Below are 27,963 nucleotides of genomic sequence, written 5' to 3' on the forward strand. Positions count from 1 at the left end.
TTTCTGCGGGTGGAGGCATTGGGCGCAGGGGCTGCAGCCAGTGGCATGGCCGTTCCGCGCCTGACAAAACCTGCCCTGTAGCTTTGATCAACAGGCAGCTACCTCCGCCTGAATGCGGGCTGGTGGGCAGGCGGAGATGCGCAGCCACCAACACAGTCCTCCACACCAGGAGGCCCAGCCGCTGCTGCGGGAGCTTTGGGACACCCGCGCGTGGCGCCTGTTCCCGCTGCTGCTCGTCTACATGTCTGGTGAGGCGGTGGGGCGGCAGCCGCTGCCGCGGCCCCGCCTTGTCACCGCTCCGTCTTGTCCGCCTCGCACCAAACTTCCTGATGGAGGAGTTTGTGCCTCCAGAACTTTTTGTTAACTTGTCCCCATGCGAAACTGAAGTACCCCATGCATTACTGAAGTTCCCATGCAACGACTCGCAGGGCTCACCCTGCTGGTGCCCCACGTCCCCGGCATCATGACCGACTACTTTGCTGAGCGGCGAGCCGGCCACACGCTGCACTGCGACGGCCTGCCCTCCGATGCCGCCGCGCCCGACGCCGCGGCCTGCCGGGTGCGCGCCGGCTGCGCCCGGCCCGTCGCTGGCGCCCTGGGGTGGCAGGCCTGCTCCGCATCGGCCCTGCTGGCTGCTTGCCCCCGCCGATGAGATCCCCCATGCTGCTCACTGGCGCGGCCTACACACACACACACACACACACACACACACACACACAGCCTCACTCACTGCCGCCGCCAACCCCTTGGCACCAAACACGAGCAGGACGCGCACGCGGATGTTGTGCTGTGGAGCTCCTGGACTTCCTTCTTCTCCAACTCACTCGTGTCCATAGTGCTGGTGAGCAGCGGCGGCGGCAGAAGCAGTTGTGGCGGCAGCGGCGGTGGCATGCAGCGGTGGCTGCACCCGGTGCCGCTGCCGGCATTCTCGGCAGCAGGTGGACGCCGCACTTTGCAACGCCCCTGCCCACCCGCTTCCTGCCCACCATCGGCCTGCCCCTTGCCCGCAGACGCCGCTGCTGGGCCATTGGAGCGACCTGCACGGCCGCAAGCTGTTCTTCCTGGTGTCGCAGGCACGCTGGCGCTGCTGCTGCTGGGCTGCTGCCGCTGGGCTGTGGCCGCTGCCACTGCCGGCGCTGCTGCTGCTGCCGGGGTTGCTGCTGCTGGGCTGTGGCCGGTGCCGCCTCCGGGGCTGCCGCTGTTGCCGGGGCCGCTGCCTGCTCCGTGCTGGGGTTGCTGCCTCCCTCCGTGCTGAGTCTCACGATCATCGCTTGCCGGAGCCGCCACACCCACCCGCCCTCATGCCCACCGCCCACCCCACTGCAGGCCTGCTCCTGCATCCCGCTCGCCATCGTGCTGCTGCACCTCACCTCGGGCCTGCCCCTGCTCTGGTACTACGTGGTACAGGTGTGTGGTGGTACTGCATGGTGCAGGTGTGCAGTGGTACTGCGTGGGTACTATGCGGTGCACGTGTATGGTGGGTTTGTTGGGAGCCCCGGTGCCACCGCTGGGCCGCACCGGGGCGGCTGCGGCAGCCCCCCTTGCAGCCTGCCGCCCTCATGTGGCCCAACCAACAACCCACAGTCCCCTTCACCGCATCACGCGCCCCACGCCACGCCACGCCACCCTCTCCCCTGCCCCCCTGCCACCTCACCCAGCTGTCCCTCTCATCACACCCATCCCGCTCCGCCCCCCTGCCACCTCACCCAGCTGTCCCTGCTCCCTGCACCCCACCCCCGACCCCACACACACACCACCCCAGGTCTTCATCTCCTCCCTCTCCTCCGTCACCGTCTCGCTGGCCTACATTGCCGACCTGCTGTGCCGCGCCAACAGGGCCGCCACCTTTGGCCTCATCATGGCCATCTTCAGGTGAGAGTGGTGTGTGTGTGTGTGTGTGTGTGAATCGTGTGTGTGTTGGTGAACTGTGTGTGGGTGTGTGTGTGGAGAGAGAGAGAGGGATGTTGGTGCATGCCGCTGGTCTGGAGCCGCTGGCTGGGGGATGGCGGCACTGGCCTGGGGGCCCGGCCCGGCCGCTGGATGCCAGCCTCTCGTCCCGGCGCCGCCGCCTGCCAGCCCCTGCCACCCCCCTTCACACACTCCCACGTTTTCACACCACCCGCCGTGCCCTGCCGTGCCCTGTGCTCCCCTCCACCCCTCTCCCCGCAGCGTGGCGATCTTCATCGGCCCAGCCGCCGGCGCCGCCATGGCACCCGTCACTGCAGCCCTGGCATCCCTTGGCACCGTGGGCGCCTGTGCCGCCTACACCCTGCTGATCCTGCCAGAATCGCTGTCGCCTGGGGCCAAGGCAGCGGTGGGTTTGGGGGACCTGGGGGGGGCGTGGCAGGGCAGGCAGGGGGGACTGCCTCCAGCTCTGCCGCCGCGGCTGGTACTGGTGGTGGTGATTGTGTTGGGGAGACGCTTGCTGGCGGGCTGCTGTGCCGGCAGCTGCCCGGCCTTCAGACGCGCTGCTGCTCCACTCTGCTCATGGTGCCTCCCCGCCTCCCCTGCCCGACAGGCACGCCTGTGCCACGCGCAGCACCGCCACCAGGACGCCGCCCCCGGCGCACCAGGCAGCCCGGGAGGCAGCTCGGGAGGCGGCGGCGGCGGCGGCGGGGTGGTGGCGCTGAGCACGCTGCGCGCGGCGCGCATCCTGCTGCGCTCCCCGCTCTTCAAGCGCCTCACGCTGTGCATGATGCTGACGGGGGTGGTGTCGGAGGGGCTGCAGGACCTGCTGGTGCAGTACCTGAAGCTGAAGATGGAGTTTGGGGTGGCGGATGTGGTGAGGCGGCTGGCTGGGGTGGTGGCTGAATGGTTGGGGCGGTGGGTGGCTGGCGTGGCGGGCCTCTGAAGGAGGGCGGCGTGCTGTCTGTCGCGTGTTGTCAGCATGTGGCGGCCGCAGTGTGGCAGCCAGCCAGTGCGGCTGGAGCACGCTTGGAGCCGCGTCTGTGTGTGTTGCCTGTACTGCCTGCCCCCATCATGTGCCGCCCCGTACTGCCCCCCGTACCACAGTCCCACATCTTCATGATCTTTGGCGCCTGCGGCCTGCTGGTACAGACCCTGCTGCTGCGCACCCTGCTCAAGTGAGGCCAGGCGGGCTGGCCCTGGGCAGCGCTCAGGGTGCCTGGCCGACGTATTGGGGCAGATGGGCTGTGGGGTGCTTCCGGGATGGGGGAAGCGTGTAACCTGCATGGTCAAGCTGTGCACAGCTTATATTGCCTGCCCACTGCCTGCCCGGCCAGTGTAACTCGACCCGCTGTGGCCTTCCTCCCTCCCTTGCCCCCACTGCAGCTGGCTGGGGGAGCAGCGCGTGCTTCTGGTGGCGCTGGCGGCCTCTGCCGTGCAGCAGGTCATCCTGGCGGCGGCGGGGGTCAAGTGGGTGGCCTTCCTGGGCATCGGCCTGGGCTCCCTGGGTGAGTGGCGGCTGCTGGGTGGGCGAGAGTGGCGGCTGCCGAGGGAAGGTTGTCGGGTGGGATTGCGGGCTGCCGCCCAGGGCTGCTGCTGGTGGCCGATGGCGGGGGCTGCGAGGGGTGCTGCTGGTGGCTGGCAGGTCCATGGGCTAGGCTGAAGGTCGGCAGGAGGCGGGTCCAGCTGGGCAGCTCACGGCCTCGGCAGCCGCGTCGGGTCACACTTCTGGAGGGCCTGCTGCTGCTCTCGGCCTGCAGGCAGCATGAGTTTCCCCACTATCAGCAGCATCAAGTCCAACAACGCACAGGCAAGCCGCGGTCGGCGGCTGCGGTGCATACCGGACTCGCGTCGGCCCCTGTACACTCGGCGTGCTCCCACGGCCGCTAGCCTTGGTCGGGCACCGCACCCAGCTGCCCTACCTGTGATTTGTGTGTGCAGGAGCACGAGCAAGGCAGCGTGCAGGGGGCGCTGTACGGCGCACGTGCGCTGGCCTCGGGTATGGCCCTCCACGCTTTCTTTCTCCTGCCATACCTGATGTGGCTTGCCACCCACCTACATTTGCTGTGTCGGGCACCTGCCCATTGTGCCTGGCACCCCATGCATGCACTGACCCTGCCTCCCCTGCTGCCGCCCTGCTCAGGCACGGGTCCCCTCCTCTTTGCCGTCCTCTTCTCACTCTTCACAAAGACCGACTCCCCGCTGCCCTACTTCCCAGGCGGGTGGCCAACTGGTCGTGTGGGGTGGGCTGCTGGCTGGCAGGATCCACAACGGAGGGCCCCTGTGCCTGCCGCGCCGCTGCGACCCACAGCGGATCTGATGCGGCCCCGCCCTCAAATGCGTCCTTTCCACCCGCTGCCGCTTTGCAGGCGCACCCTTTGTGTTCGGCTTGGTATTGATGCTGCTGGCCATAGCGGTGGCTGCCACCATCCCCTCCACAGCGGGCGGCAGCGGCGGCAGCATAGAGCGGCAGGCTGCCATGCCGGGCGGCAGCAGCCAGGGCGGCGGCAGCGACAGAGAGTCGCTGCTGAGGAAGGGTGTGGATGGGGTTGCAGCTGCAGAGGCGCCGTGGCCTGCCGGGGAGGAGGCCGGGGCAGCTGCAGCGGCGAGGGGCGGCAGCAGGCGGCGGTCGGGAGATTTGGAGGGCGGCGGCGGCAGCGCGGCAGCGGAGCAGAGCAGGATTGTGAGTTGAGGGAGGATGGGTCGCCGGTCACCCTGCTGCGTTCTTTGGACCATGCACATATTGTGGAGTTGTAATAGTCCAAACACATTGACCCAACAGTGGGTGGGCCTGCACAAGCGGGCCCAGCACCCGGGCTGGCCAGCCTTGCGGCATTAGACAGTTGAGCTGTGGGATGGGCGGCCGAGGCTGGCATGAAGAGGACGCAGCACATACTGCCTGGCTGCATTGATGTGCAGACATCGATGCGTCTCTCAGCAGCGAATGGTGCACCAGAGTGGCGGCGGCGGGACGCTGAGAGTGCTGTGCCATTGCCAGCCTCGAGGGCACTCTTGGGCGCTGCATCGCTGCTGCACGGTTGATCTTCAAAGTATTCCAGTGCCCAGGGAGCGTGCACACTGCCTGGGCGGCGTCTTGGCTGAAACCCATCACCTTGCGTCACGCCGGACGGGCGGGGGCCGCTCGTAGGCTCGTGGCGCACCCGCAGGCCAGCCCACCATGCTGTCGGGAATCAAGCTCGTGGACCGGGCGGAGGCCGAGCGGCTCGCGCGGGATGAGCGCAAAAAGGAGAAGCGGGAGAAGAAACAGAAGCACAAGAAGGCAAGGGGTGCTGCTGCGCGGCCCAGCCTGAGTTCCGCCGCTGCAGCCGCCTGCCACCCGCCGCCGCCACTGCCGCCTGGCACTGGCTGCCGCCGCTGCTGCTCCACCACTGCCTGTGCCCTCCATTCGACGACCTCGCCTGCAGGAGAAGAAGTCGTCCAAGCACAAAAAGCAGCACGACTCCTCAAGCGGCGGCGGAGGTGGCAGCAGCGACGAGGGCGGCAAGCTGGGAGGCGGCGGGCGACGGCGCGGGCGCGGCCAGCCCTGGGACGACCCTTCCAGCGGCAGCGACAGCGACGGCGAGGGAGGCTTGGCGAGCGGGGCGCAGCGGGAGGATTGGATGACCAAGCCCATGCAGCGCCCCAAGACAGACGCGCAGCTGGCGGCAGAGGAGGAGGAGCAGGAGCGCCAGGAGGAGGAGGAGCAGCGGCGGGACCCCGACCGTCCGTTTGTGTCGGTGAGGGGCAGGGTGTGGGGGGTGTCGCGCAGCTGGTCGCAGGTGGATTGCTGAGCAGCTAACCAGCTGGGCAGGCATGCGCAGCCTGCCCGAAACACCCCGGATTGCAGCGCTCTGAGCCAGCCGCCTGCTCACGAGTAGCCACCCCGGCCTGTGCCGGCAGCCCTTGTCTGGTGCACACCCTGCGCCTCTCCGCCATCCACCCCTGCCGCTGCATCTCTCCCTCGCCGCGCACTCGACCATCCACAGGAGCGAGAGCTGAATCCCTACTTCAAAGACGGAGGCAGCGGCGTGCCCGGGGAGGGCGCCGCGGCAGGGGCGCCGCCCGTGCGCCCCGCGGCGGGCATTGGCGACGGCGGCGCCAGCTGGCGCCTCAAGGCCCTCAAGCGCGCGCAGCAGCAGGCGGAGCAGGAGGTGCGGCGGGCTGCGGGCTGCGGGCTGGGGCTGGGTCTGGCGCTGCCGCTGCCGCTGCTCCCGTTTTGGAAATGCCGGCGGCTGCTTGGCGGGCCACCCGCTGCAGGGCGCTGCCGCTGCTGGTGCTGTTGCTGCTGCAACACCTCAGTGCATCTGTGCTTCTGCCTCCACACTGCAGCCTCCTCCAAACTCCTCCCACCACTCCCTCGCTCACCCGTCATTCCCCCTGCCGCTTGCAGGGCAAGAAGCTGAATGAAGTGGTGTCTGAGCGGTTTGGGTCGCTGGCTGAGCTGACTGGGGGGCTCACGGCTGGGCGGCGGGCGGCGCACGGTCAGTGGGCCGCCAGCAGGGGGCGTGTGGAGCCGTCTTTTGTTTCTGCCTCCTGTCGTGCTGGCTGCCAGGAGGGCGTGTGAAGCTCGGTTCCCTGCCTCCTGTCGTGCCCAGGCCGCCCCTCGGCTGCCGCAGCATGGGGCCCGCTGCCGGGTGCAAGCTGCTCCGCCTACCTGCCGTAACTTGTCGCTCCCAGCGTGCCCAGCATTGCACGTTCATCGCTCGCCCTGCTTCGCTGCCTGCAGGCATGGCACACCTGCACTCTGCTAGGGACCGGCGCGCCACCGACCCCGAGTTTGGGGCGAGGCAGGCGGAGCGGCGGCGCATGCGGGAGGGCGAGGAGGGCGGCGGCGGTGGCGAGGGAGGGAAGGGGGGCAAGGGACGGGAGGGCGACAAGGCCGCTTACCTGTCGGGTGAGGTGGCAGACGCAGCGTGCAGAGCATGGCGGGGTTGCTTCCTTTCTTCTTTTCTTAATTCTTCTAATTCTTCTAAAGTAGGGCCCTGGCTGCTGCAGCCCTACTCTGCCCTCCGCTGGGTGGCGGCTGGAGCCTGCCCGTTGTCTTCAATTCCTCTCATGTGCCTGCCCTGAGTGGGCTTGCTGCCACCTGGACCGTCTGCAGAGATGAAGAGCGTGCGCAGCCAAATGCAGCGGCCACGCGAGGCGGGCAGCCTGTCGTGGCGGCGCGGCAGCGAGTGTGGGGAGCGGCGGCAGGAGGGCGGGCCGCCTGGCGCGCGGCGGGACGGGGGCGACCGCGGCGGTGGCGACGGGGACAGGCGGCGGGAAGGGGAGCGCAGGGGCGACCGCGGCGACCGCGGTGGCGGCGGTGACAGGGACAGGCGGCGGGAGGACGAGGCTGGCGAGCGGCGGCGGGATCGGGAGCAGCACCGCGGCGACCGGCCGCGGGACGACCGCCCGGCGCGGGGCAGGGAGGAGGCAGAGGGGCGGCGGCGGCCGGCGAGGGACCCGCTTGGTCGCCACGAGGACGCCGCCGTTCTCAAGGCTGCGGCGGCAGAGCTCAACCAGTTTCAGGCAGACGGTTCCTTCATGGATCAGTTCCAGGCGATGCAGCAACAGCAGCAGGGTGGGAGAGAAGGCGGGGAGGAGCGGCCCGGGGCGGGCGCAGAGGTGCAGCCGTCAGCTTCCAGCGGCAGCGACAGCGAGGAAGCAAGGGAGGCGCAGCGGCGCCAGGAGCGCCCCAGCGCGGCGGCAGCCATGGCGGCCGAGAGGGCCAGCCTGGCGGCCCGCCCCGCAGCGGCAGCAGCAGGGCCAGCAGCGGAGGCAGGCGGAGGCGACGGCGGCGAGCAGCGGCCGGCTGCGCGCAGCGGCGGCGGCGGCGGCGCTAACAACCTGTCGGTTGCGGCCATGCTGCGGGCGAGGCTGACGGGGAAGGCTCCGCCACCAGAGGCCCAGGGTGCGTGCCCTGCCCTGCCCTGCACTGCCCTGCACTGCACTGCACTGCCCTCTGCTGCTGGCATGCCTGCCGTGCCTCGTCCGCCGCCCGTGCCAGCTCACCCTGCAGCAGCCCGCCTCTCCCTGCTCCCTCACCCCCCAACCTGCTCACCCTGCCCCCCTGTCCGCCCTCCTGCCTGCAGCGCCGCCTGAGCGCGAGACTGTTGTTCTGCCTCAGGTGGATGCCCGGGGCAGGGCGGTGCCGGGCGCCTTTGGGCGGGAGGAGGCAGGGACAGGCCTGCTCGACGGAGGTGGGTGCTTGTGCAGTGTGTGTGTGTGTGTGTGTGTATCTGTGTGCATCTGCATCTGTTTCTGTGTATGCCTACATCGGCCTGCTTCCGCCTGTCTGTGTGTGTATCTGTGTATGTCTCTGTGTGTATGTGTGTGCGCCTGTATGTGGGAGGTCGGGGGAGGTGGCCGCTGGGCTTGCATTGCTGGTGCTCCTGGCCGCCGCCGCCGGCCTCCTGCATGCACGCTCCTGGACCACCTGCCCGCCCCGCTGCCAGCCCACCTCTGCCCACGCCCTGCCCGCGCACGCGGCTGCCCGCCCGCCAGCAGGGCGCAAGCAGAAGCGAGTGCAGCGGTACGAGGGCGGCGAGCGCTCCAAATACTTTGCCGACGACGACGACACAGACCTGCAGGTGAAGGGGCGGCTGCGCTGCCTGGGTGTCTGTCGTTCGCGCGCGTGTGTGTGTGTGTGTGTTCCTGGTAATGGCGACACATACCTGCAGCTGGCTGGTGGTGGTGGTGGTGGGTGTTTGGGGTGTGCATGTGCGGTGGATGGCATCCTGCACGGTAGGGATGCCGTGGTGGTGGGTGGTGGGTGGTGGGGATGCCGCATCTGCACCCAGCCCTACACATCACGCTCGCTGCCGCCACCGCCGTCCACCCCTCCGCCCACGCCACAGACGCTGATGAAGCGCACCAAGCACGGCGACGAGGGCGACATCGATGCGCGGCTGGCGGCTGGCATCACGCGCAGCCAGCGGTACAAGCAGGCAGACTACGACCCAGGTGGGGGGGGGCGCCTGATGAGGCTGCAGGCTGTGTGGGGGTGGGGAGCTTGTGTGGCTTGTGTGGCTGGCGTGGCTGGTGGGTTAGGGTTCGGCGGCATACGCGCCACCGAGCGCCTCTGGCTGGTCCCCCTGCGCCTGCTGGCACGCCATGCTGGCTGCCCTGCCTGCTTCGCGCCACCATCTTGTGCGGTTGTACAGCCTCACAAACCCTGCTGCCCGCTCTTACCGCTCACTGCACGCCGTACTGCCCGTACCCCCTCCCCGCAGATGCTGAGTACGACCACGATGCGGGGCTGGAGATGCTGGACAAGCGGGCGGGCAAGAAGGGCAGGGAGGGGCAGCAGCAGCGCGACAAGCAGCGCCAGATACGGGAGTACAACCGCATGAACTCGGCGCTGGTGAGGGTACCGGACGGTACCGCTTTGATCAAAGGGCTGGCAGGGCAGGTGGCTGCGGCCCTGGCGGTGCTGGGCTCCGCTCAGGCCTGGCGGCGCCGCTCCGGCATTACAACCGCTACTGCTGCTTGTGGGTCGCCTCCCGCCCAGCCACGCCAGCATCTGCCCCGCCCCTCCACAAGCCCCTGCCTGCCCCCCCGGCCCCTCCTCCCCCGCAGGAGAAGTGCCGCCTGTGCTTCTCCTCGGCCTCCCGCCCCCGCCACCTGGCCGTCGCCATCGGCCAGTCCTCCTACCTGGCGCTGCCCGCCCGCGGCCGCCTGGTGCCGGGCCACTGCGTCATTGTGCCCGCGGAGCACGTCGCCTCAACGCGGCAGGTGGACGAGCAGGTGGGGCTGCTGCCTCGGTGTGTGTGCGTGGGCACGCGTGGGTGTGGCATGGGCACTGTGGGTTGGGTGGGCAGGGGGGTGGAGGAGTGTGTGTGGTAGCAGATTCAGGGCCAGCGCATGGCGGTCGCCCCTGCTTTGTGCCACCTGCCAAGCACCGCGCCTGCACAGGCTGCGGGGCGCTGCGGCGCTGAGGTGGCGCTGCTGACGTGGCAGCCCTGCGGCCCGCCCGCCCGCAGGTGTGGAGCGAGCTGCGCAACTTCAAGAAGTGCCTGATCCAGATGTTCATGAAGCAGGCGAGCGTTGCCCGCCTTGCAGCGCCTGCCTGGCTGGCTGGCTGGCTGAGCTTTCTCTCTCCTGCTGCTGCATGTACTTGGCCTCTTGCACCCCTCTGCCTCTGCGTGCATCTGCTTGTGACTGCCTCTGCCTGCCTGCTCGCTCCTGCCTCCGGCTTGCTTGTTCAACTCTCCTCCCTACCTGCCCGCATCCTCCACCCCTGCCCCCCTGCAGGGCCAGGAGGTGGTCTTCTTCGAGACAGCGCTGCACCTTGGCAGCATGCGCAGCCACGCGGTGGTGGAGTGCGTGCCGGTGCCGCCCGCGGGTGCGTGGGGATGGACTGAGTGGTGGCGGTGGGCGGTGGCGGGGTGTCACAGGCGGCCGCAGCCAGCGGCCCTTGCTCGGTTGCCCCTGCAACAGATTGCGCAGCGGCGCAGCAGGTGCATTCCTCCATTATTTTTCGTCTACGGGGGATTGTGCCGTGGTGCCTGCGCTGCAACACCGCACCGCAACACATGCACCGCAACACCGTACTGCAATCAATACTGCACCCTGCAACACTGTACCGCCTGCAGTGGCGGGGCGCGCCCCCATGTTCTTCAAAAAGGCGGTGGATGATGCCACCAGCGAGTGGGCGCAGCACCACGCCAAGCGCTTCATCGACACAAAGGCCAAGGTGTGTGGGGGTGCAGGCTGTTGTGTGGTGGTGGTGGTGGTGGCAGTGGTGATGGTGGTGCTGCTGCGGATACATCTGGTAGGTTGGGATACATCTGGGCAAGAGGGCTGCTGAGCTGAGGGTGGCAGCCCCCCGCCGCTCAAGCACCGGGCTGGTGCCCCTACTGCAGCAGCCCACTGCCCCGCATGCACTCGCTGAGTGGCATCCCCTGCACCCAGCCGCGTTCCCACCTTTGCCTTTACCTTCACCCCCACCTTTACCCTCGCTTTCCCCCTCCCCGCACGCTTACCCTCCCGGCAGGGCCTGCGCGGCTCCGTCCCCCCCAACTTCCCCTACCTCAACGTCGAGTTTGGCATCTCAGACGGCTTTGTGCACGTGGTGGACGATGAGGAGAAGTTTGACCCGGGGCTGGCTCGCTCGGTCATGATTGGTGGGTGCCTGGGCAGCCTGGGGAGGGCTGGCGTGGCGAGGTGTGCCTGAGGCGCCTGGCTGAGGGTCGGGTGTGGCAGGCGTGGGGACCGAGCGCAGGCTGCGGCACGAATGGCACTGCTGGCACCAGCGCTGGAGCCGCCGCTCGCCTTAACCCAAGCCTGGCGGCACCCATCCTGACCTCTCAGCCGTGCCCGCGCCCCCCACCCCTTCCCCTGCAGGCCTGCTGAGCCTGCCTCAGGAGGACATGCACCGGCGGGCGCGGCAGGAGAACCCCTCCATCCAGCAGCAGTGGGCGGAGGAGTTTAGGAAGCAGTTTGAGCCGTATGACTGGACGCGCATGCTGGAGTGATGCGGCGGAGGCGGGCTCGGCTGGCGTCGGGGGGAGGCAGCAGAGCAGCAATGCGTGGGGACAGCTGCAGCGTGCATGCGCAGCCTGGGTCCACCTGTCGATGCTGTCGGGTGGTTGGCAGCAGTGACTGGCATGTGTGCCTCGGCATGTAATGCGTTGCATTGGCTATTGGACTGCGAGGCGGAATCCCCATCATGCGCCACGGCAGCTGCAGCCAGCCTTTTCATCCGCGCCAGCATCGGCCGCCTGGACAGGTGACCAGGCGGGCGAGCGGCGACGCCACGCGGGCAGCGCAGCTTTGCTTGCAGCAGATGAGGATCAAACCGCCGGATGAATCTGCCGCAACCTCACCCTTCGCACTCCTCTCCTTCAGCTCTCAAGCCTTGCGATCATCCCCAGCACCATCGCTGCAGGTGAGGCGTGGCGGCCGGTTGATATCAATATGCAGGATGCGCGATCCCTCGATCCGCACGCAGCAGCGTCCCGATAGCGGCGCAATGGCCATCCCAATTGCTGCTCTACTTCCGGCGCTGCCAACTGTCCCTTTTCTTGCAGCCAAGTGTTCGCTGAGGCGATCTAGCTCGATCCCCGCCCAGCACAGGTAGCCGGCCGCTTGGCCGTCGCCGCCGCCGCCCGCTGCCACTTCTCCCCCGCCCACCGCTGCCTGTGCTCCCTGCCCTCTGCCGCTGACCCTGCAGCCCCTTGGCACAGCCCCCCGAGCGCGGCCTGCGATGGGCAAGCCCTTTCTCAGCCGGCACTTCCTGGCAGAGCAGGCCTCGTGCCTGGCGGGCATCCCGTTTGCGGCGGCGGGGGCTGCTGAGGAGGGCGTGGCCACCACGCACAACCTGCTGGCGCTGGGCACGTGGTGCCAGGACGCGCAGGTGGGTGGGTGGGTGGGTGGGTTGGTGGGTGGGGCATGCAGGGGCAGCCGGGAGCAGTAGACTGTGGAGGAAGAGCGGCCGGGCTAGGTGGCGCTCGCCCACTCTCTACACCTTTCCTGCGCGTCCCACCACACACTGGCTGCCACACTGCTGTGCAGGAGTCGCGCCTGACCTTGCTGGACCTGGCTGTGGGCCACAGCGGGGACGAGATTGTGCGGCAGCCAGCCATGGCCCGCCTCGCATCCTTCCAGCACCGCGGCCGCGTGGCGGCGCTCGAGGCGAGTGGGGCGGCTGTGGGCTGCCGCGCCGCAGCCGCCCAGCGGCAGGCACTGCGCTGCTGTGGCTGCACCGCCCTGCCACCTTACTTGCTGCCTGTGGGAGTTATCACTAGCCTGCCTCCAGACCCTGCCTCTGCGGCTGCTGCTGCCGTTGCAGGTGGCTGACTGCGGCGGCGGCGCGGTGCTGGTGCTGGCGGGGTCTGGCGACGGCGCCGTGGCGCGCCTGCGCCTGCAGGTGCCCACCCAGCCCGGCTCCCTGCCCGCCGACATCCAGGTGGGCGGGGCAGATGGCGGCGGCGGCGGTGGTGGTGGTGGTGGTGGTGGTGGCTGCTGCCGGTGGTGGTGTTCAGGGCGTCTGTTACGCTCTGCATCGGGCAGCAGGGCATCACTGGTTCACCGCTTTATGTGCGGTGTCGGGCTGCGCTGTGGACACGGTTGGTGCTGCGCTCTTTGTTGCCTGTGCTAAGCACGCACGCACTCTGCCCTGCCTGCCCCTCCCCTGCCCCTCCCCGCCTGCAGCTGAGGGAGGAGGATTTCGACGGCGCGCTGCTGCTGCCCTGGCTGGAGCCGCACGCCGGCGCCGTGACGGCTCTGGCCGCCAACCCAGGTAGGGCTGGCGTGCCGTGTGTGTGTGTGTGTGTGTGTTGGTGATGGTTGGGGGGATGCATGGCTGCCCGGACCAACGTGCCCTGGTGCTGCCTCCTGCCCAGGGTCCTCACCCCATCTGCCGCCTGGTGTTGCCTTGTTCTCTGAGCACCGCCCTGCTCTGTGGGTTTCCGAGCGCCAGCCCTCTCTGTGCCCTCTCCACACGCCGACCACCCCACCTGCTTGCAGACCGGCGCGAGCTGCTGAGCGCCGGTGCCGACGGCAGCCTGGCCCTGGCCCCGCTAGAGGCGGGCGACGGTACCGCCGGCAGCCGGCTGTACGGCAGTGCCGGCGCCGTCACCTTTGCGGCGGCGCGCTGGAATGGGCCGCACACGGCAGTGACCGGCAGCCTGCAAGGTGGGGCGTGGGGCGGGGCCGGGGCCAGCCAGGCTGTCGAGTGAAGCTGTCCGGCAGCCGGCGCTACCGCGCGGGTCCGCACTGCCGCTGCTGTGCCGCATGGGCGCTCGCCCAGTGTGCCGCCGCCTCCGCGCTTGACCCCGCTCCTGCCTCCTGCTCCTGCCCCCGCAGGCCTGGTGCACGTGTGGGATGCGCGGCAGGCGGGGCGCCCAGCCCTGCAGCTCCTGCAGCCGGCAGCCGGCTCTGCGGCGGCAGCGGGAGCGGGGCTGGGCCTGGCGGCCCCCGCCCCCGCCATCACCTGCCTGGACGTGCACCCCGCCCAGCACTTCTGTTGCGCCACAGGAGGGGACGACGGCGGCGTGGCGGTGTGGGACCTCCGCGCCGCCTCCTCCTCTGGGGCTGGAGGGTCTGCTGCTGCAGCCAGCCCCGGCACCGCCGCGGCGGCGGCGGCGGCGCAGAAAGCGGCGGTGACGTGCTGCTCTGTGGGCGGCGGCGGCCCCGGCGACGTCCCCGCCGCTGTGTGCGACGTGCGGTTTGAGGGCGCGGGCGGCATCGGCAGTGGCAGCCGGCGGCTGGTGTTCTGCACCGCCGGCGGCGCTATCGGAGTGCTGCGGGAGGCGGCGGCGGGGGCGGCGCCGCGGCTGCTGTTCCGGGAGCCGGCCGCGGCGGTGCGGGCGTGCTGCCTGGGCGCCGCGGGGCCCTGCTCCCAGCTCTTCTCCGTCACCGACCAGGAGGGGCTGGTCTACATGGCTAATGCACTGTGACTTACAGTAGAGTGCAAGGAACCTAAAGTCACTTAAGGGAAACCTAAACCCTAAAAACCCTATTCCCGACAGAGCGGGTCCCTGTAAACAGGCGCAAGGCCAGCCAGCCGCCTCAGGCCTGCAGGCTCCACTCCTGCGTCACCGCCGTGTCGCTCCAGGCCAGGCGGCAGCTGCTGCTGCGCCCGCTGGCCCGCAGGAAGGCGGCCACCGCCGCCGCATCGTGCTGCTGGTACACGGAAGAGCGGCGCGCCGCCAGCGCCTGCAGAGCGGCGCGCAGGGGCAGGGGCAGCTGGCAGGCGGTGTGGGCCAGGGGGCATGGATGGCGCCGGGGGGCAGGCACCAGCTGCTGGACTCTGCTGATTCTCAGTGTGCATAGGTGGCTGCTGGTGGTGGTGCTGCGGCTGGAGGCAACAACTGCAGGCTCCACCCTCCCACTGGGTGGCACCTGTAGGCTCCACAGGTTGGCCGGGCCGTCTAGCCGAACTGTGAAACCGCCGCCGCCGCCGCCGCCGCTGCTGGTGTGGGGAGTGAGGGTGGCCTTCAGCGCAAACCCCTTGGCCACAAAAATGTCCAGCAGGCGCTGCACACCCGCCAGCAGCTCTTGAGAGGAGGCGCCTGCAGCAGGCAGCACGGCCTTGTTGCACTCAAGAAGCTCGGAGCTCCCTTCTCAAGGCACAGCAGCAGCGGCAGCAGCAGCAGCACCACCATCCCCCGGTGGTGTGCGGCTGCTGCTCATGCATGGCCGCACCTGGTGCACAGGGCGGCGGCCCCCCAAACTGCTCCCCCCTGAACCCTTCCACCAGGCCGCGGTAGATCAGCTCGCCGTGCCTCTCAAAGTACCGCTCTGCAGGTGGCGGCGAGCGTTAGGTGTGCAATATGCACAGTAGGGGCTGGGGTCACACCTCAGCAGGCAGGCAGGCAGGCAGGCAGGCAGGCGGGAAGGACGGCAGCTGCGTCGGCTCGCAGCTGCAGCGACTGAAGCGCGGGGGACGCGAATACCAGCAGGCACAGGCGGCGCTGCCGCGCCAGCCCGGGGGCAGCGCCGCACCCGGCAGCAGCGCGTTGTCAGACAGGGCGGGGTCTCGCGATACCAACCGCTTCGCCTCGCTCTCCTCATCATATTCCTCAAACACCTGGGGGCATGCCCAGCAGGCAGGGCCAGGCAGGGCACTCTTGGGCAGGTGCATTGGAACCCAATGGCAGCGGGGGCAGGAAGCGGGGGCAGGGAGCGAGGGCAGGTGCGTGCCAGGCTACTGCCGCATCGCCGCCAGGTGCGCCGCTGCCTCCTCGCGTCCCCACGCCTCCCGTAAGCCCGCCCCGCCCCCACCCATCCAAGCCACGGCCCCACCTGCCTCCCCTCCCGCATCGCGGCGCTGGCTGTGAAGGCCTGGCATGAGATGATAAAGTCACAGTACAGAGGGTCGGTCAGCTGGCCCTGCAGGATGCGCAGCGGAGAGTGCAGCAGGAGGTAGGGCTCCCACTCCGACTGCCGCAGCTTCCAGAACCTGGGAGGGGGCATCGGGGCAGGGGACCAGCTGCAGCTGAGCCGGCAGCAGCGCAGGGCTGCCACGCCCCGGTGTGGAGGCCACCCTCACCCTCCCGCCAGCACCTTGACAGTTCCTCCCTTCAGGGCACAACCACCCTTCCTCCCTCCACACCACACACACACACACCGCTTCTGGAACTCGTCCTGCACAGCAGGGGAGGGGCGGGCGCATGTACCTGTGGCACACGGGCGGGTGCAGGCGAGCGGGCCAACACCTGAACTACTGCAGGCCGCCGCCCGCCGCCCATCCACCCACGGGCAGCCCTGCAGTCGCCACCGCCGCCGCCGCCACCGTGCCCGCCTCTGTCCCAGCCGCCGTGCCCGCCTCATGGCCTGCCACTCACCATGGGCACAAAGTCCAGGTCGTCGCAGGCCTCGTACCCGCTGCGCAGCAGCAGCACCGCAAAGTTGAGGTCCAGCTGGCGGCGAGGGAAGGCGATGGGGCCTGGCGGCATCGGCAGCAGCTGAGGGTCCAGCAGTAGCGAGCTGCGCGGCCCTCCCGCGGCTGCTGCCGCGGCTGCGGGACGTATCGGCGGCAGGGCTGCCGCCGCCGCCGCTGCCGCGTGGGCCGGGTGCGGCGCGCCGAGCGGCGGCAGCGTGGCGGATGCCGCCAGCAGGGCGAGGCGGAGCAGGGCGGACCGGGAGGGGCCCGTGGGCTGCGCCAGCGCGGGGCCATCCTGCCGCAGATGGCAGGCGCTATCGTGTGCTCGTGGGGGCTGCGCTAGCTGCTGCCTCTGCAGGAAGCAAAGCATGGCGGCGTGGGTGAGTGCAGCGCTCACCCAACAAAGGGCCCACGGCGGCGGCGGCGGCGGCGGCGGCGGCGGACGCCTGCACCCAACCAATCCACCAGCCTGCACCCTCGCCGACATCATCAAGCAGCCCTGCTGGCTCACCACGACGCCGCATGTGCGTGGCTGGGCCGCGGGAGTCGAGCTGAAGTGCACACACGAGTGTGCCATGACTTCGGCAGGTCAGCGAGACGCTGGGGGATTGAAAATAGAACACTGTAGATGTACCGACCGCGCTAGAATTATGTGTGCACATAATGGCATCCCTTGGCCCCATGCTCAGCCACAGCCACAGCGTGCCTGGCGCGCTCCCGCCGCTGCCAATGCCAACCAGGGCTGCTGGTGTTTGGGGCACACCCACGTGGGGAATCGGTGCTTACAGTGCTAAGGGGGGACGCATTGCCAAGAGCAAGCTCTCTTCTCTCATGGAACAAGGCCTGCTGTGAAACAGGCCGCAAGCCGCGCCAATGGGTGGCCGGCGGCACATCTCGAAAGAGGGCCGTAGACAGGGGTTGAGATTGCAGGAGGCAGACAATCACGCGAAGACACAGACACTCTCTAGCTGCTGCGCTGACGGGCAGCGATTGGGGGCCAGCCTGCACCTGCCCGCAGCTCGACCGCATCACTTGCCCCAGCCCTGGGGCGGCGGGTAGGCCTGCGGCGGCGGCGGGTAGGCGCCGGGGGGCGGGGCGCCGTACTGCCACACGGGAGCAGCAGCAGCGCAGCAGGCACTGTCAGCAGTGCAGGGGGCAAGAGCGATGCAGCGGCGTGCGCGAGCACTGCATGCCTCCTCCCATGCATCCACCACAGCCAGCGGCGCATGCAGGGTGCGCACCTGGGGAGGCGGCGGAGGGTACATGCCCTGCTGGGGCGGCGGCGCACCGTACGGGGCGGCGCCGTACTGCAGGAAGGGGCAGGAAGGAGGGAGGGAGGCGCCCAGCAGGCAGGAAGGCAGTCAGAGCTGAAGCCTCCCACCAAGCGGGAGGGCAGCGCAGAGAGGCAGGTCGCGGCCAGCATGAGCCTGGCCGTTGAAGCGGAGCGCTGCGCTGCTGCCGAGGCCCAACACCCCCCGGGCCTTGCCCGCTCACCGGCGCGGGCTGCGGCGGGTAGCCGCCGGGGTGCATGGCCTGGGGGGCGGGGGCGGCGTAGGGTGCCACCACGATGGAGGGGTTGCTGCGGGGCGGGCGCAGTGGTGGGGGAGGCAGGGGGGAAGGGAATGTCGGGAGGCTAGTTGGGAGGGTGCTGGGCCAGCGGAGACAAGCGAGGGCCTGTGGCGACAGCAGGTAGTAGCGGCGTTGCCCCCTCTCGCGGCGCCCACCCCCGCCAGCCGCCCGCGCACCTGTCGCGCTCATCCAGCTGCACCTTGTGCTGCGTCTGCATGCAGGCGCACACCCTGCAAAGGTCGGGGAAGGGGGGCAGGGGACGGCTCAGCTCGGGTGTGTGATTCCTGAAACAAGCAAAACAAGTTACGAAGCGGCAGGCCAGGCCCCGCCCCACTCACGAGCACCACAGGATGTCGGCGATCATGTCTGTCAGCTGCGCCAGGTCGTTCAGCACGTCGTTGCCGGAGATGCAGGCGGCCAGCTGCGGGGCAGAACATGGAGGCGGGGGAGGCGGTGTGTGTGTGTGTAGTGTGTGTGCATAGGGGACGGTGGGAGGGAGCGAAACGTGCCCCGAGCAGGCGGGGCAAAGGTGGGTTGGCGGGCTGCCAGGGGTGCACCACCGGCGGCAATGCCACGACCAGGGCCGGCCGCCGCGTCGGCCCCCCTGCCTGGAAAGCAGCACAGGCAGCAGCTGCTCACCCAGCAGATGCACGCAAGATACTGGGCGAAGATCATCTGATGCATGCAGGGGTGGCGGGAGGGCAGGGGGCAGGGGGACATCATCGTCAGGCAGGGCCCAGCCAGCCCTGGGGGGCGAGGCGGGCAATGGGCTATGCCCGCGCTGCGGCCTCGGCGCGCCTCGCCCATCCCCGGCAAGCACGCGCTGCCGGCCACTGCGCGAGCTCGCTTACCGTGCCAATGATGCCTGCAGATGCACGCAGGGGGCGCAGGGGCATAGCCAGCGGATCAGCGCGGCATGCAGCGGAACCGACAGTGCACGCGATCCGGCCCTGCACTGCCCAGGCACTGCCCAGGCACCGCCCAGGCACCTGCTCCCGCCCCCCACCCACCCACCACCACTCACAGTTGTCGCACTTGGTGTTCTGCAGGTGCATCTCGTCCTGGATGGCCCAGCGGGTGGAGGCCACGCTCTGGGCAAAGCAGCAGGAGACCTGCAGCACGGGCGCGTCAAGAGGCAGGCACGGGGAGTGAGAGAGGCAGTAGGGGCATATGCGGGGGGATGTGGAGGCTGTGCCCGCAAAAACACGGCCAGCAGGAGGGCTGGCTGGCTGCCGGCTGGCGGCCGCACCTCCAGGCAGAGGCAGAGCTCAGGAGAGGACTGCTCGCCGCAGCGGCCGGAGCAGGGCCAGTCGCCGTTGCAGCACAGGTAGCTGCAGGCAGGAGGGGGGGCAGCCTCGATGGTGCTGGCACGCAGGCTGACCGCCGCCGGCACGCAGGCCAGCTGCTGATACGCCGGCCCGGCGCCATTGGGCAGCTGCACCCTGCCTCCAGTGTTGCCGGACCGTGGTGCCTGCCCCCTGCCCCCGGGCTGCCGCCGCCGTGCGGGCCCCGCAGCGCACCGAGACATGTCGCCCCGCAGGACCCTCTTGCGCAGGTGGTAAGACACGCAGCAGGAGCAGAAGGCGGACACGCAGCAGACTGCAGGGGTGGGCAAGGAGTCCGGCGCACAGCGGCACCGCCCGTGAAAGACAGGCGGGGGGCAGCAGCGAGCGGGGCTGGGGGCGGCGGAGGGCGGCGTCCTGCGGCGGTGTGCGGCAGCCCCGGCGCCGCCGCTCACATCCCGGGTCGGCGCAGGTGGCCATCTTCAGGTCTGTCTTCCAGTGGCGGTTGTAGGAGCTGCCGCGCAGCTCCATCTTGGCGTACCGCTGCTCCTTTGTGGTCATGGTGGGGGCGCTGCAAGGTGGCGTAGGGGCAGGCGGCAACGGCGCAGGGAAGGAGGCTGGGAGAGGGCTGGGCACGGCCCCGGCAGCCCGGCTGCCTCGGTGGCAAACAGCAGAGGCCACGGTGGGGGAGAGACGCATCGCGGAGCACAGCCAGAAGGCGTGCAGGCAAGGGAACGGGAGTGCGGGGCGGCGGGAGGGGCGCGGCGCTACAGTCGGGCTGTCCCCAGCGTGTATCTGCGGCGCTCCAGGCGCCCGCCACCGCCAGGTGAGGGCGACCAGGGGCCTCGCAGGCCGTGAAAAGCCCGGCAGCCTTGAACGCGAGCAGGCGAACCGCGGCCCCGCTGCCATCGCGCGCTGCGGCAGGACCCACCTGTTTCCAACGAGCGGCTAGTGCCCTGGATCACGCCGCGGAAGCGGAAGGCGTCCTCTCCTCCTCGGGCGGGGACGGGGGCGGGCTGCAAGTGGCTCCTGCCGCAGCCACACACCTGCCTATTCACAACAGAGCCTCGGGGCAACGCAGCTATAGGTTTCCAGCATGCTGCCGGGCCACGTGTCAACGATGAGGGCTCCTCGGCCCAAACCAGCTCAAACCGATGCTTGTTCAATTTCCCAATCGCTCCATCGTCATCCTGCATTCACCATGGCCGCCTGCAGCTGCCGGCGTTGATACATACAAACAGATCGATGTACAGGCGAACGGGCGCCAGGCAATCGCCAGATGGGGATGTCGATCCGCTGCTAGTGCTGCCCACCCGCGCAGAGCCGCCCCGGCCCGCCCCTCGGCGGAGGAGCTCCCCCATCTCAAGCCTTGCCGTTGTGGGGGGCCTGCTGCTGTGCGTCTGGGCCTTCACCACCGGCCACCTGATCTGGAGCGCCACGCCGCAGCGGGGCGCCTCCTTCCGCCGCGGCGGCGCCGCTGCCGCCGCCGCCCCCTCGCTGCCCGTCGACAAGCGTCGCCTGCCCGACGGCACCTGGGCGCCCACGCTGCTGGTCTACGTCTTCTCCAACACCGACCCCGAGTACCTCAACAACCTCAACTTCTTCGTCAAGTTTGGCATGGCGGCAGACGACGGCGTGACTTACGTGATTGTGGTGCAGGAGCAGGAGGGCCAGCCGGTGGGTGCTGCCGCTGCTGCCGTGGTGCTGCTGCTGGGTGGTGCTGCTGGATGATGGGCCTGTGTGCTGCGCGTGGGCTGATGCCGGCCTGCGCACCAGCGCTGCCGCCGCTGCCGGTGCTGGCGCCTCCCACCTTTGCAAGCCGCGGGCCTGGCCACCCTCCTGCCACCACCACCAGCCGCTGTCACCAACCTGCGACCCGCTGCGTCCACCTGCCGCCTCTCTCTGCCGCTGCGAGAGCAGAAGCCTGACCTGCCGGCTCTGCCCACCAACGCGCGCTACGTCTTCCACAAGAATGAGTGCTTCGACTGGGGCACCATCGGCTGGGTCTTCTCCAGCGGCCAGGTCAATGCAGAGGTGAGGCGGCTGCGGCGGCGGCGGCGCGGCCACCCACCCCTCTGCCGCCCTCACACACTCTGCTGACCCTCCCGTTATTCATACTGCCGCTCCCCGTGTGTGCGCCACCACCAGGACTACAAGTTCTTCATCTTCATGAACTCCAGCGTGCGGGGGCCCTTCATCCCGCCCTACGCGCGGGTGCGTGCCCCCGCCTGGCCGGCTGGCCAGCCATGGCTGGACTGGCTGGGGTGCTGCGGCAGCCGCTGCTGCTGCGGCTGCTGTGTCTGCTGCAGCTGCTGCAATGCTGCGGTGCCTCATATGGGCTGCTTGATGTTGGGTGCAGCAGGCCGCGGCTGCCTGCCTGCCTGCCTGCCCTGACCACCCGCACGCCTGCAATTCTACGCCTGCAGAGCGGCACTCGCTGGCACGACCTGTTCTTCAACAAGCTGTCAGACCACGTGAAGCTGGTGGGGCCCACCATCAGGTGTGTGTGTGTGTGTGTGTCGCTGGGCGACAGGGGCTTCGGTTACGGAATGAGGAACAGCATGCAGCATGCCAGGGCTGCCGCTGCCCAGCCTGCTGCCGCCCCCCGAAGGCGAGCGCCGCTCCCTGCCGCCACGCGCGCTGCAGCTGCGAGGGCTCGCCCTGGCAGGGCAACCCCAAGGGCGAGTGGCGCACCAACCCGCACGTGCAGTCGTATGTGCTGGCGACAGACAAGGTGGAGGCACGCCTGGCGGCAGCGGCAGCCAGCATCTTGGGTTGTGCCAGGCGGTGCCATGCGTGCCAGCAGGGTTATGGCGCGCGGGTCGAGTGCCTCCCTGTTGCTGCGCCCGCCGGCACGCCTGCTGCCGCCGCTGCCTGCCTCTCTCACGTCTGCCGCCCGCCGGGTGCAGGTGGGGCTGGATGTGTGGGTGCGTGACGGCAACGTGTTCACCTGCTGGACCAGCATGTGGGATGTCATCTGGCACGGGGAGCTGGGCAGCAGCCTGGCGCTGCTCAACGCAGGTGAGCCTGGCATGGGCGGCGGCGACTCTGGGAGGGCGTGGAGGGGTGCTGCGCTGCTGCCGGCACGCTGGCCGGAAGGCTGCGCCCGGCGGTGCTGCTGCCCCTTCCTGCGTTTCCCGGAGCCGCTCACTTTCCATTGCCCGCCCGTCGCTGCTGCTGCCGTGGTACCATAGGGTTTGGGCTGGACAGCTTCATGATGCGGTACCAGGGGGTGGACTGGCTGGACAAGGACAACTGGCGGTGCAACAAGCAGTGAGCCGCTGCCTGCTGGTACCGGCCTGTGATCTGGCGCCGGTAGCGGCATGCCCTGGCTGCTGGCTTGCTGGCTCACCACCACCCCGACCGATCTGCGTGTGGTTGCGCGTGTGTGGGTGCCCTGCCGCTGTCGGCCCTACCCCGTGCCCTCCGAGCGCCGTCACCCGCGCTTTCCTCGGCTGCCCCGCGCTCCAAACCTGCCCCGTGCTCACCCTGCCTGCCAGGGCCAACCCGTATGGCGAAAACTACCTGGACGGCGTGTCGCTGAACCCCTTTGAAGTCCTGTTTGTCAAGGCAAGCAGGCTGGGCTGCGCGTGCTTGGCAAGATGCGTGGCACATCTCTGCCTGCCCCCTTGCGGATGCCAGGTGTCCCAGCGCTGTGCTCCCCACCCGCATGCGCGTGCACGTGCAATGGCCTCACCCGCCAGCCCGCCTCCCTCTCCCTCTCCCTCCCCGCCCCATGCAGGTGAAGGAGCGGGTGGTGCAGAACGACTGGTCGTTTGCGGTACAGGCCAAGAAGTACACAGAGTGGATGGAGGCGCAGGTGGGGGGCGGCCTGGGGGGGCAGGCAGGGCGCATGCCGCTGGGAGTGCAGGAGGCACGGATGGTCGAGACGGGGGGCTTGGGGAGCTGGCCTGCGCACATGCTTGCCTACCAGAGCTGGCTGCCCTTTAAGGGGGGTGCTTCCTACGGAGAGCCACCCCGCTTCGCTGCCCTGTTGGCGGACCCTGACCCTTGTCTTATGTGGCATGCGTGCAGGCATCAGGCAAGCCCGATGTTGTCAGCAACGTGTACCGGGACGACCCCAAGCCCTTCCGCTACCCGCGCCTGGCGTGGATGCAGGTGGGCGTGGGTGCAGGCGCGGCGCCGTGTGCTGGCGCTGGGGCTGCCGTCGTGTGCTGTGTGTGCACTGCCGGTGCCGGACTCTCGCCCGAGCATGCAGCACGCATTCCCACTGCTGTAATGCTGCCCCTGGTGGCTGTGCCTGCGCAGGTCCGTGGCCCCGACTGCTGGGACGAGAAGTACTACCTCCAACAAAACCCAGACCTCAAGTGAGCATCGGGCCGCGGCGTGCGCACAACGCCACCGATGCAGCTGTGCAGCCAGTGCGCTGCTACGAGCAGGAAGGCGGCAGCATGCGACCCGCCTGTCTTCTGCTCACCGCGCTGGCTGCGCCCCTGCCCGGCTGTGCCCCACGCAGGCACTACACCACCAAGGAGGAGCTGTGGGGCCACTTCCTGCGGGGCGGCGCGTACGAGGGCCGCGGCTTCCGCTTCACCTGCCCCTACGACCCCATGGCCGGCCAGCAGGAGGAGGAGCAGGAGCAGCAGCAGCAGCAGCAACAGCAGCAGCAGCAGCAGCAGCAGTAGCCCCCGGCGTACGCCGCGCCAGCTTCGCGGCGGCGGCGGCGGCGGCGGCGGCGACGAGGCGGCGCCACTTCCCGCTTCTTGCGCTGGCCTTTTCTCTCCTTTTTCTCCCTCGCTCATGCTCCCTGATGTGTTATTCCGGCGCTTCGGGGCCTCCGCTGCCGTCCCGTTCGAACATGCATGGCGGTGGGCTGGAGCGCGGAAAAAACGATGCGAGGGCGTTTGGAGAAGCTGGCATGCGGTAGTGGGAGTCCGTTGTTGGGACGACCGGCTGCCATGGGGCACCAGATTCGGGGCCCTCGGCGTTTGTGGCTGGCAGCCACCAGCGTGGACCAAAGGCAGCCACCCGTGTCAAACCATCCATTATTTCGTCCCCTTGCCTTCACACGGGACTAGCATGCAACGGAGTCTCAGAGACAACAGCATGGAGCTCCTCACACTCCCCCCTCTGCCCATCCTGGAGGTGCTGCGCCGCCTAAACGCCCGCAGCCTGGTGGCGCTGCAGCAGACCAATAGCTACTTCAGTCGCAAGGAGCCGGGCAGCCGGCTGCCGCTGCTGGAGCACGTAGCGCGCGAAAAAGTCCTGGCGCTCGCTGGAGGCGACCCGGCCCAGGCCCAGCGCTTCAGGTTGGTGCATTGTCGTCCCTGGGGCCCCTGACGCCGCCGCGCCGCGGTCTTCGCGCTGCCGCACGCTGGGCCTGCGCCCGCAGCGTGGACGCCTGGGGGCCGCACAGACTCTTGGCCTGCCGGCGGGCCGTCGCCCGCGATCGCCCAGTTTTGGGGCCTGGAAACAGTGAGGGGGAGGCCCGGGCCCGCCCCCGGCCCCTGCATGCCCGCCGCTATCTAGCGGCCGGCGTGCGGCGGTGGGCCTCGCTTGGGCACGCAGCGAGTTGTTTCACCTTCTCGGCTACCGCCGTTTGCTGCAACCCTCGCCTAGCTGGCCAGAGTGCCTAGTCAAGTGGTCAGGCCGGGCCGGCCGCGTGCCACGGCTTTCCACCCTCTGCCGCTGCCCCTCGCCGCCTCTCCCCGCGCGCCGGCACTGACGCGGCCCCAGTTCCCGCCCCGGATCCTGTCCCTGGCGCAGGCACCGCAGCTGGAGCGAGCGGCTGCACCTAGAGGAGGCCACGGGCGCTGGCTTTGACCGCGAGTTCAGCGAGGCAGGCGGCTTCCGCTTCCAGTTCAGCGAGGGTGAGTGCGGGCTGCTGCATGGCGGCAGCCTGCCCGCTCGCAGCCCAGCCTGCATGGCTGCCCACGGCGGCAGCAGCATCTTGCGCTGGCTGCGCAGGCGGGCCATGCCGGGCACAGCGATGCGACCGCGCGCGCACCCGCCGCGGCCTGCACCCCATGCCCGATCCTCCCCCCGCCTCACACCGCCGCTCCCCGCCCCGCCCCTCCCGCGCCGCAGGCGGCGACGCCGTGCGCTCGGTGCGCCTCACCGGCATGGGCCCCAAGCTGCTGGTGTCGGATACCAGCACCCGCGAGCAGGGCGTGCTGCGCTGGCGCCTGCGCGTCAAGGGCAACACGGCGGTCGAGTTTGGCGTCATCCCCGCCGACCTGCCGCCCAGCCACACCGCGCTGCACAAGTGCATGTCGGCGCCAGACACGCCGCACCAGCGCGCCATGGGCTTCTGCTCCCAGGTGACCCCGCGGTGCCGGTATGGCGTGTAGGCTGGCTGCCTTACCTGGCCCAGCCCAGCCCAGCTGCCCCGCTCATCACGCCCGGTCTCCCGCTGCTGCCCTCCTCACCACGCGCCGCCCTCCCCCGCCTGCCCCGCCTCCCGCAGATAACGGCGGGCAGCCTGCTGCCGCTCAAGGCGCCCGTCATGCGCGGCACGGTGCTGGATGTGGTGGCGCGGCGCGGCCACCTGGAGGTGAGGCGTGGGGCGGGCGGGGAGGGGGCAGGAGGCAGCGCTGCTTGCATGCCCGCACACGCAAGCCTCCGGCGCCTCCCTGGGCCCCGCCAGCAGCGTGCATGCAGCCTGGCCGCCCTCCAGCCGCCGCGCTGGGTGCTGTGTGGTCTGCTGACCTGGCATCCTGCCCCCTTCCCCCTCCTGCCCCTGCCTCCCGCCAGGTGGTGCTGTCCTACCCCGAGGACGCCAAGGAGATCAGCTGGCAGAACGGGCAGCCGGTGCAGCGCCCGTACCGCGGCCCCGCCCAGCTGCGCTTTGAGCAGGACTTCTGCCCCGACTTTGACGTGCGCCTGGCGGTCACATCCTGGGCCAAGGCGCACTTTGAGGTGCTGCACACGGGATACAGCGTGGACCCAGGTGGGCGGCCAGGCAGGAGGGCGGGGCCTGGGGAGCGCGGCAGGCTGAACAGCCAGGGGCAGCAGCATGAAGGTTGCTCGAGGCGCGCCGGCACCCGCCTTGCCGGGCAAGCCGTGTCGGCCCGCATTCTGAGGCTGACCGCGTCCTGCCCTGCGCCCGCACCTCGCACCTGCAGAGTGGGCCGTCGAGTCGGCTGCCGCCGAGCAGGCTGCCGCCGAGTACGAGGTGGCGGAGGCGGCTGCTGCGGCCATGGCGCTGCCAGAGGAGCTGCTGGCCGGCGCGGCGGAGCCGGCTGCGGAGCCGGGTATGGCTGCTGAGCTGGCGGCGCCGCTGCTGCACCACGCGCCCCCGCCGGGCGTGGCAGCAGAGTATCACGGGCAACAGGCTGTGGCCGCTGCGGCGGCGCCCCGCCAGCTACTGGACGAGGTGCAGGCGCTGCGCCTGGAGCAGCATGCGGCGACGGCGCTGCATGCACACCAGCTGCAGCAGATGGTGGCTGGCGCGGTGCACGCGGCGGCGCAGGACGCGGCGGCGACCTCCGCGGCGGCGCCGGCGGCAGACGCGCAGCAGCTGGCTGCCAGCCCGCTGGCTGAGCCCGCCTCGGCTGCGGCGGCGGACGACCTGGCGCTGCTCCGCGAGCTGCAGGCAGCACCGGCCGATCTGCTGGCTGGCGTGCAAGCGGCAGCGCTGGACCTGGAGGGACCAGGCGCGCAGCTGGCCGCGGCATCGCTGCCAGACGCCGCGCCAGCAGCAGTGGCAGGGGCGACGGTGGGGCTGACGGCGCCCCTCGCGCTCTGCCATGCCACCTCCACAGACCTGTCAGAGGACGGCCACCTGCCGGGGCCCTCGCACACCTGAAATGATTCAGCTGCCGCCCCCTTTCATCCCATTACCCCTCTCCGCGCCACTGCTAGCGCGGCGCGTTTATTCTTTTGGGACATGCGGATGCCGCAAGCCTTACCTGCCGCACCAGCGGCTGGCCCAGGCGGCCCTGCATCCGGCCCCATGTATCTGCCAATGCGAATACCCCATTTCCCCCCTGCCCCTTTATCTCTTTGCCCTGTAGCTGACCCTGATTCATTCGTCCCTGCCCTGCCGCCCCGGCTTGGCGCGCCGCGCCCACCTGCGCGCGCCGCGGCGGGCAGCACATTTGCCTGCCCCACCCTGCTTGCTCTCCCTGCTTCTGCCTCCCCCATACTTGCTTAGGTCAGTGATCGAGAGGCTCACGTTGTGAAAGCATTTAATTGATATACCCCTACCCCTACCCCTGCCAATTTTTGCAAGCTTTTTGCCCAAAGGCAGCCCCTTGTGGCGCCCCCCCGTATGCTGCGTTTTATCCCTGACGTCCGCCTGACACGAAGCCAGCCGCCGCCCTTTTTTTTTGCGCGCGCCCCGTGCCGCCTGTGGCAACACCCACACGGCTGGCAGGCTCTGTCGGCCTACCCATATGCATCTTGGCGCCGGTGCGCCCCCTGACTGTGCTCCGGCCGCCCCCCAGCTTTGTATGCGTGTCGCCTCTCCTAGTGCTGGCCCCTCAGCCTCTGCTTTTCCCACACACGGCTTTCATCGCTCTGCTGAAACAGGCCTGGCTGTCGCCGGCCGGCTTTTTGCGGGGTGAAGGCCCGGCCCCGGCGTGGCGCACTGGCGCCCGCTTGGGGGCCCGCCTACAAGCCCATCCAGACCTGCTGGCACAATACCCTGTGGCAGCTGGCATGTAACTGTAGTCCACGAACACTGGGGCAGGCCAGCGGACGGGACGCCCTTTTCAGGCCAGCGGGTGCGAGCGGCGGCGGATGGGGGCGACGGGCCGCCTGCGGCTAGCTTGCCCTGCGGGGCAGCGATTGCGGCACGTATTGGGACGAGGGCATGGGCCTACCACGCAGGTGCCCTGGGCCCCACAGATTCCTCTTGCAGCCTCTGAGCCATCCATCACCTGCTGAGGCTCAGCACAGCACGGCAGGGCTGAGCGCATCGAGGCCAAAACT

At 69.6% G+C, this 27,963-nt stretch overlaps 6 protein-coding genes across 6 annotated transcripts; 4 read left to right on the plus strand and 2 right to left on the minus strand.

The window, feature by feature from the left end:
• Positions 1 to 136: 136 nt before the first annotated feature.
• CHLNCDRAFT_134588 (hypothetical protein) lies at positions 137 to 11,363 on the plus strand (the record flags this gene model as incomplete). The annotated part of the gene is made up of 27 exons (XM_005847294.1): positions 137 to 248; positions 429 to 559; positions 767 to 841; positions 1,011 to 1,064; positions 1,327 to 1,407; positions 1,763 to 1,872; positions 2,170 to 2,314; positions 2,519 to 2,782; positions 3,013 to 3,083; positions 3,292 to 3,413; positions 3,666 to 3,725; positions 4,275 to 4,588; positions 5,331 to 5,642; positions 5,892 to 6,056; positions 6,296 to 6,386; positions 6,632 to 6,799; positions 7,007 to 7,798; positions 7,980 to 8,087; positions 8,395 to 8,477; positions 8,745 to 8,850; positions 9,120 to 9,250; positions 9,466 to 9,633; positions 9,870 to 9,932; positions 10,141 to 10,231; positions 10,482 to 10,582; positions 10,883 to 11,012; positions 11,233 to 11,363. 27 exons carry the CDS (start codon positions 137 to 139, stop codon positions 11,361 to 11,363), a joined length of 4,179 nt encoding a protein of 1,392 aa, XP_005847356.1.
• A 731-nt stretch (positions 11,364 to 12,094) lies between these two features.
• On the plus strand, positions 12,095 to 14,288 carry CHLNCDRAFT_134589 (hypothetical protein; the record flags this gene model as incomplete). Its single annotated transcript, XM_005847295.1, has 6 exons — positions 12,095 to 12,244; positions 12,403 to 12,537; positions 12,680 to 12,796; positions 13,042 to 13,129; positions 13,357 to 13,524; positions 13,696 to 14,288. 6 exons carry the CDS (start codon positions 12,095 to 12,097, stop codon positions 14,286 to 14,288), a joined length of 1,251 nt encoding a protein of 416 aa, XP_005847357.1.
• Positions 14,289 to 14,400: 112 nt separating this feature from the next.
• CHLNCDRAFT_134590 (hypothetical protein) lies at positions 14,401 to 16,586 on the minus strand (the record flags this gene model as incomplete). Its single annotated transcript, XM_005847466.1, has 7 exons — positions 14,401 to 14,547; positions 14,734 to 14,903; positions 15,037 to 15,132; positions 15,337 to 15,421; positions 15,637 to 15,793; positions 15,956 to 15,978; positions 16,179 to 16,586. The coding sequence occupies 7 exons, from the start codon at positions 16,584 to 16,586 to the stop codon at positions 14,401 to 14,403; spliced, it is 1,086 nt and encodes a 361-aa protein (XP_005847528.1).
• Positions 16,587 to 17,244: 658 nt separating this feature from the next.
• On the minus strand, positions 17,245 to 20,014 carry CHLNCDRAFT_56181 (hypothetical protein; the record flags this gene model as incomplete). Its single annotated transcript, XM_005847467.1, has 11 exons — positions 20,000 to 20,014; positions 19,524 to 19,639; positions 19,306 to 19,384; positions 19,035 to 19,116; positions 18,810 to 18,897; positions 18,637 to 18,650; positions 18,425 to 18,460; positions 18,124 to 18,206; positions 17,962 to 18,015; positions 17,711 to 17,795; positions 17,245 to 17,319 (listed from the first exon to the last, which is right to left on the minus strand). Exons 2-11 carry the CDS (start codon positions 19,627 to 19,629, stop codon positions 17,245 to 17,247), a joined length of 702 nt encoding a protein of 233 aa, XP_005847529.1. The 5' UTR covers positions 19,630 to 19,639; positions 20,000 to 20,014.
• Positions 20,015 to 20,313: 299 nt separating this feature from the next.
• On the plus strand, positions 20,314 to 23,714 carry CHLNCDRAFT_134592 (expressed protein; the record flags this gene model as incomplete). Its single annotated transcript, XM_005847296.1, has 12 exons — positions 20,314 to 20,745; positions 20,989 to 21,102; positions 21,217 to 21,282; positions 21,495 to 21,568; positions 21,715 to 21,802; positions 21,978 to 22,089; positions 22,263 to 22,341; positions 22,569 to 22,632; positions 22,811 to 22,888; positions 23,104 to 23,187; positions 23,338 to 23,396; positions 23,546 to 23,714. The coding sequence occupies 12 exons, from the start codon at positions 20,314 to 20,316 to the stop codon at positions 23,712 to 23,714; spliced, it is 1,419 nt and encodes a 472-aa protein (XP_005847358.1).
• Positions 23,715 to 24,135: 421 nt separating this feature from the next.
• On the plus strand, positions 24,136 to 26,836 carry CHLNCDRAFT_134593 (hypothetical protein; the record flags this gene model as incomplete). The annotated part of the gene is made up of 6 exons (XM_005847297.1): positions 24,136 to 24,338; positions 24,796 to 24,899; positions 25,117 to 25,349; positions 25,496 to 25,582; positions 25,783 to 25,978; positions 26,154 to 26,836. 6 exons carry the CDS (start codon positions 24,136 to 24,138, stop codon positions 26,834 to 26,836), a joined length of 1,506 nt encoding a protein of 501 aa, XP_005847359.1.
• Between the last annotated feature and the right edge of the window lie 1,127 nt (positions 26,837 to 27,963).

Source organism: Chlorella variabilis, assembly GCF_000147415.1.
Source record: "Chlorella variabilis unplaced genomic scaffold CHLNCscaffold_11, whole genome shotgun sequence".
Taxonomy (NCBI): Eukaryota; Viridiplantae; Chlorophyta; class Trebouxiophyceae; order Chlorellales; family Chlorellaceae; genus Chlorella; species Chlorella variabilis.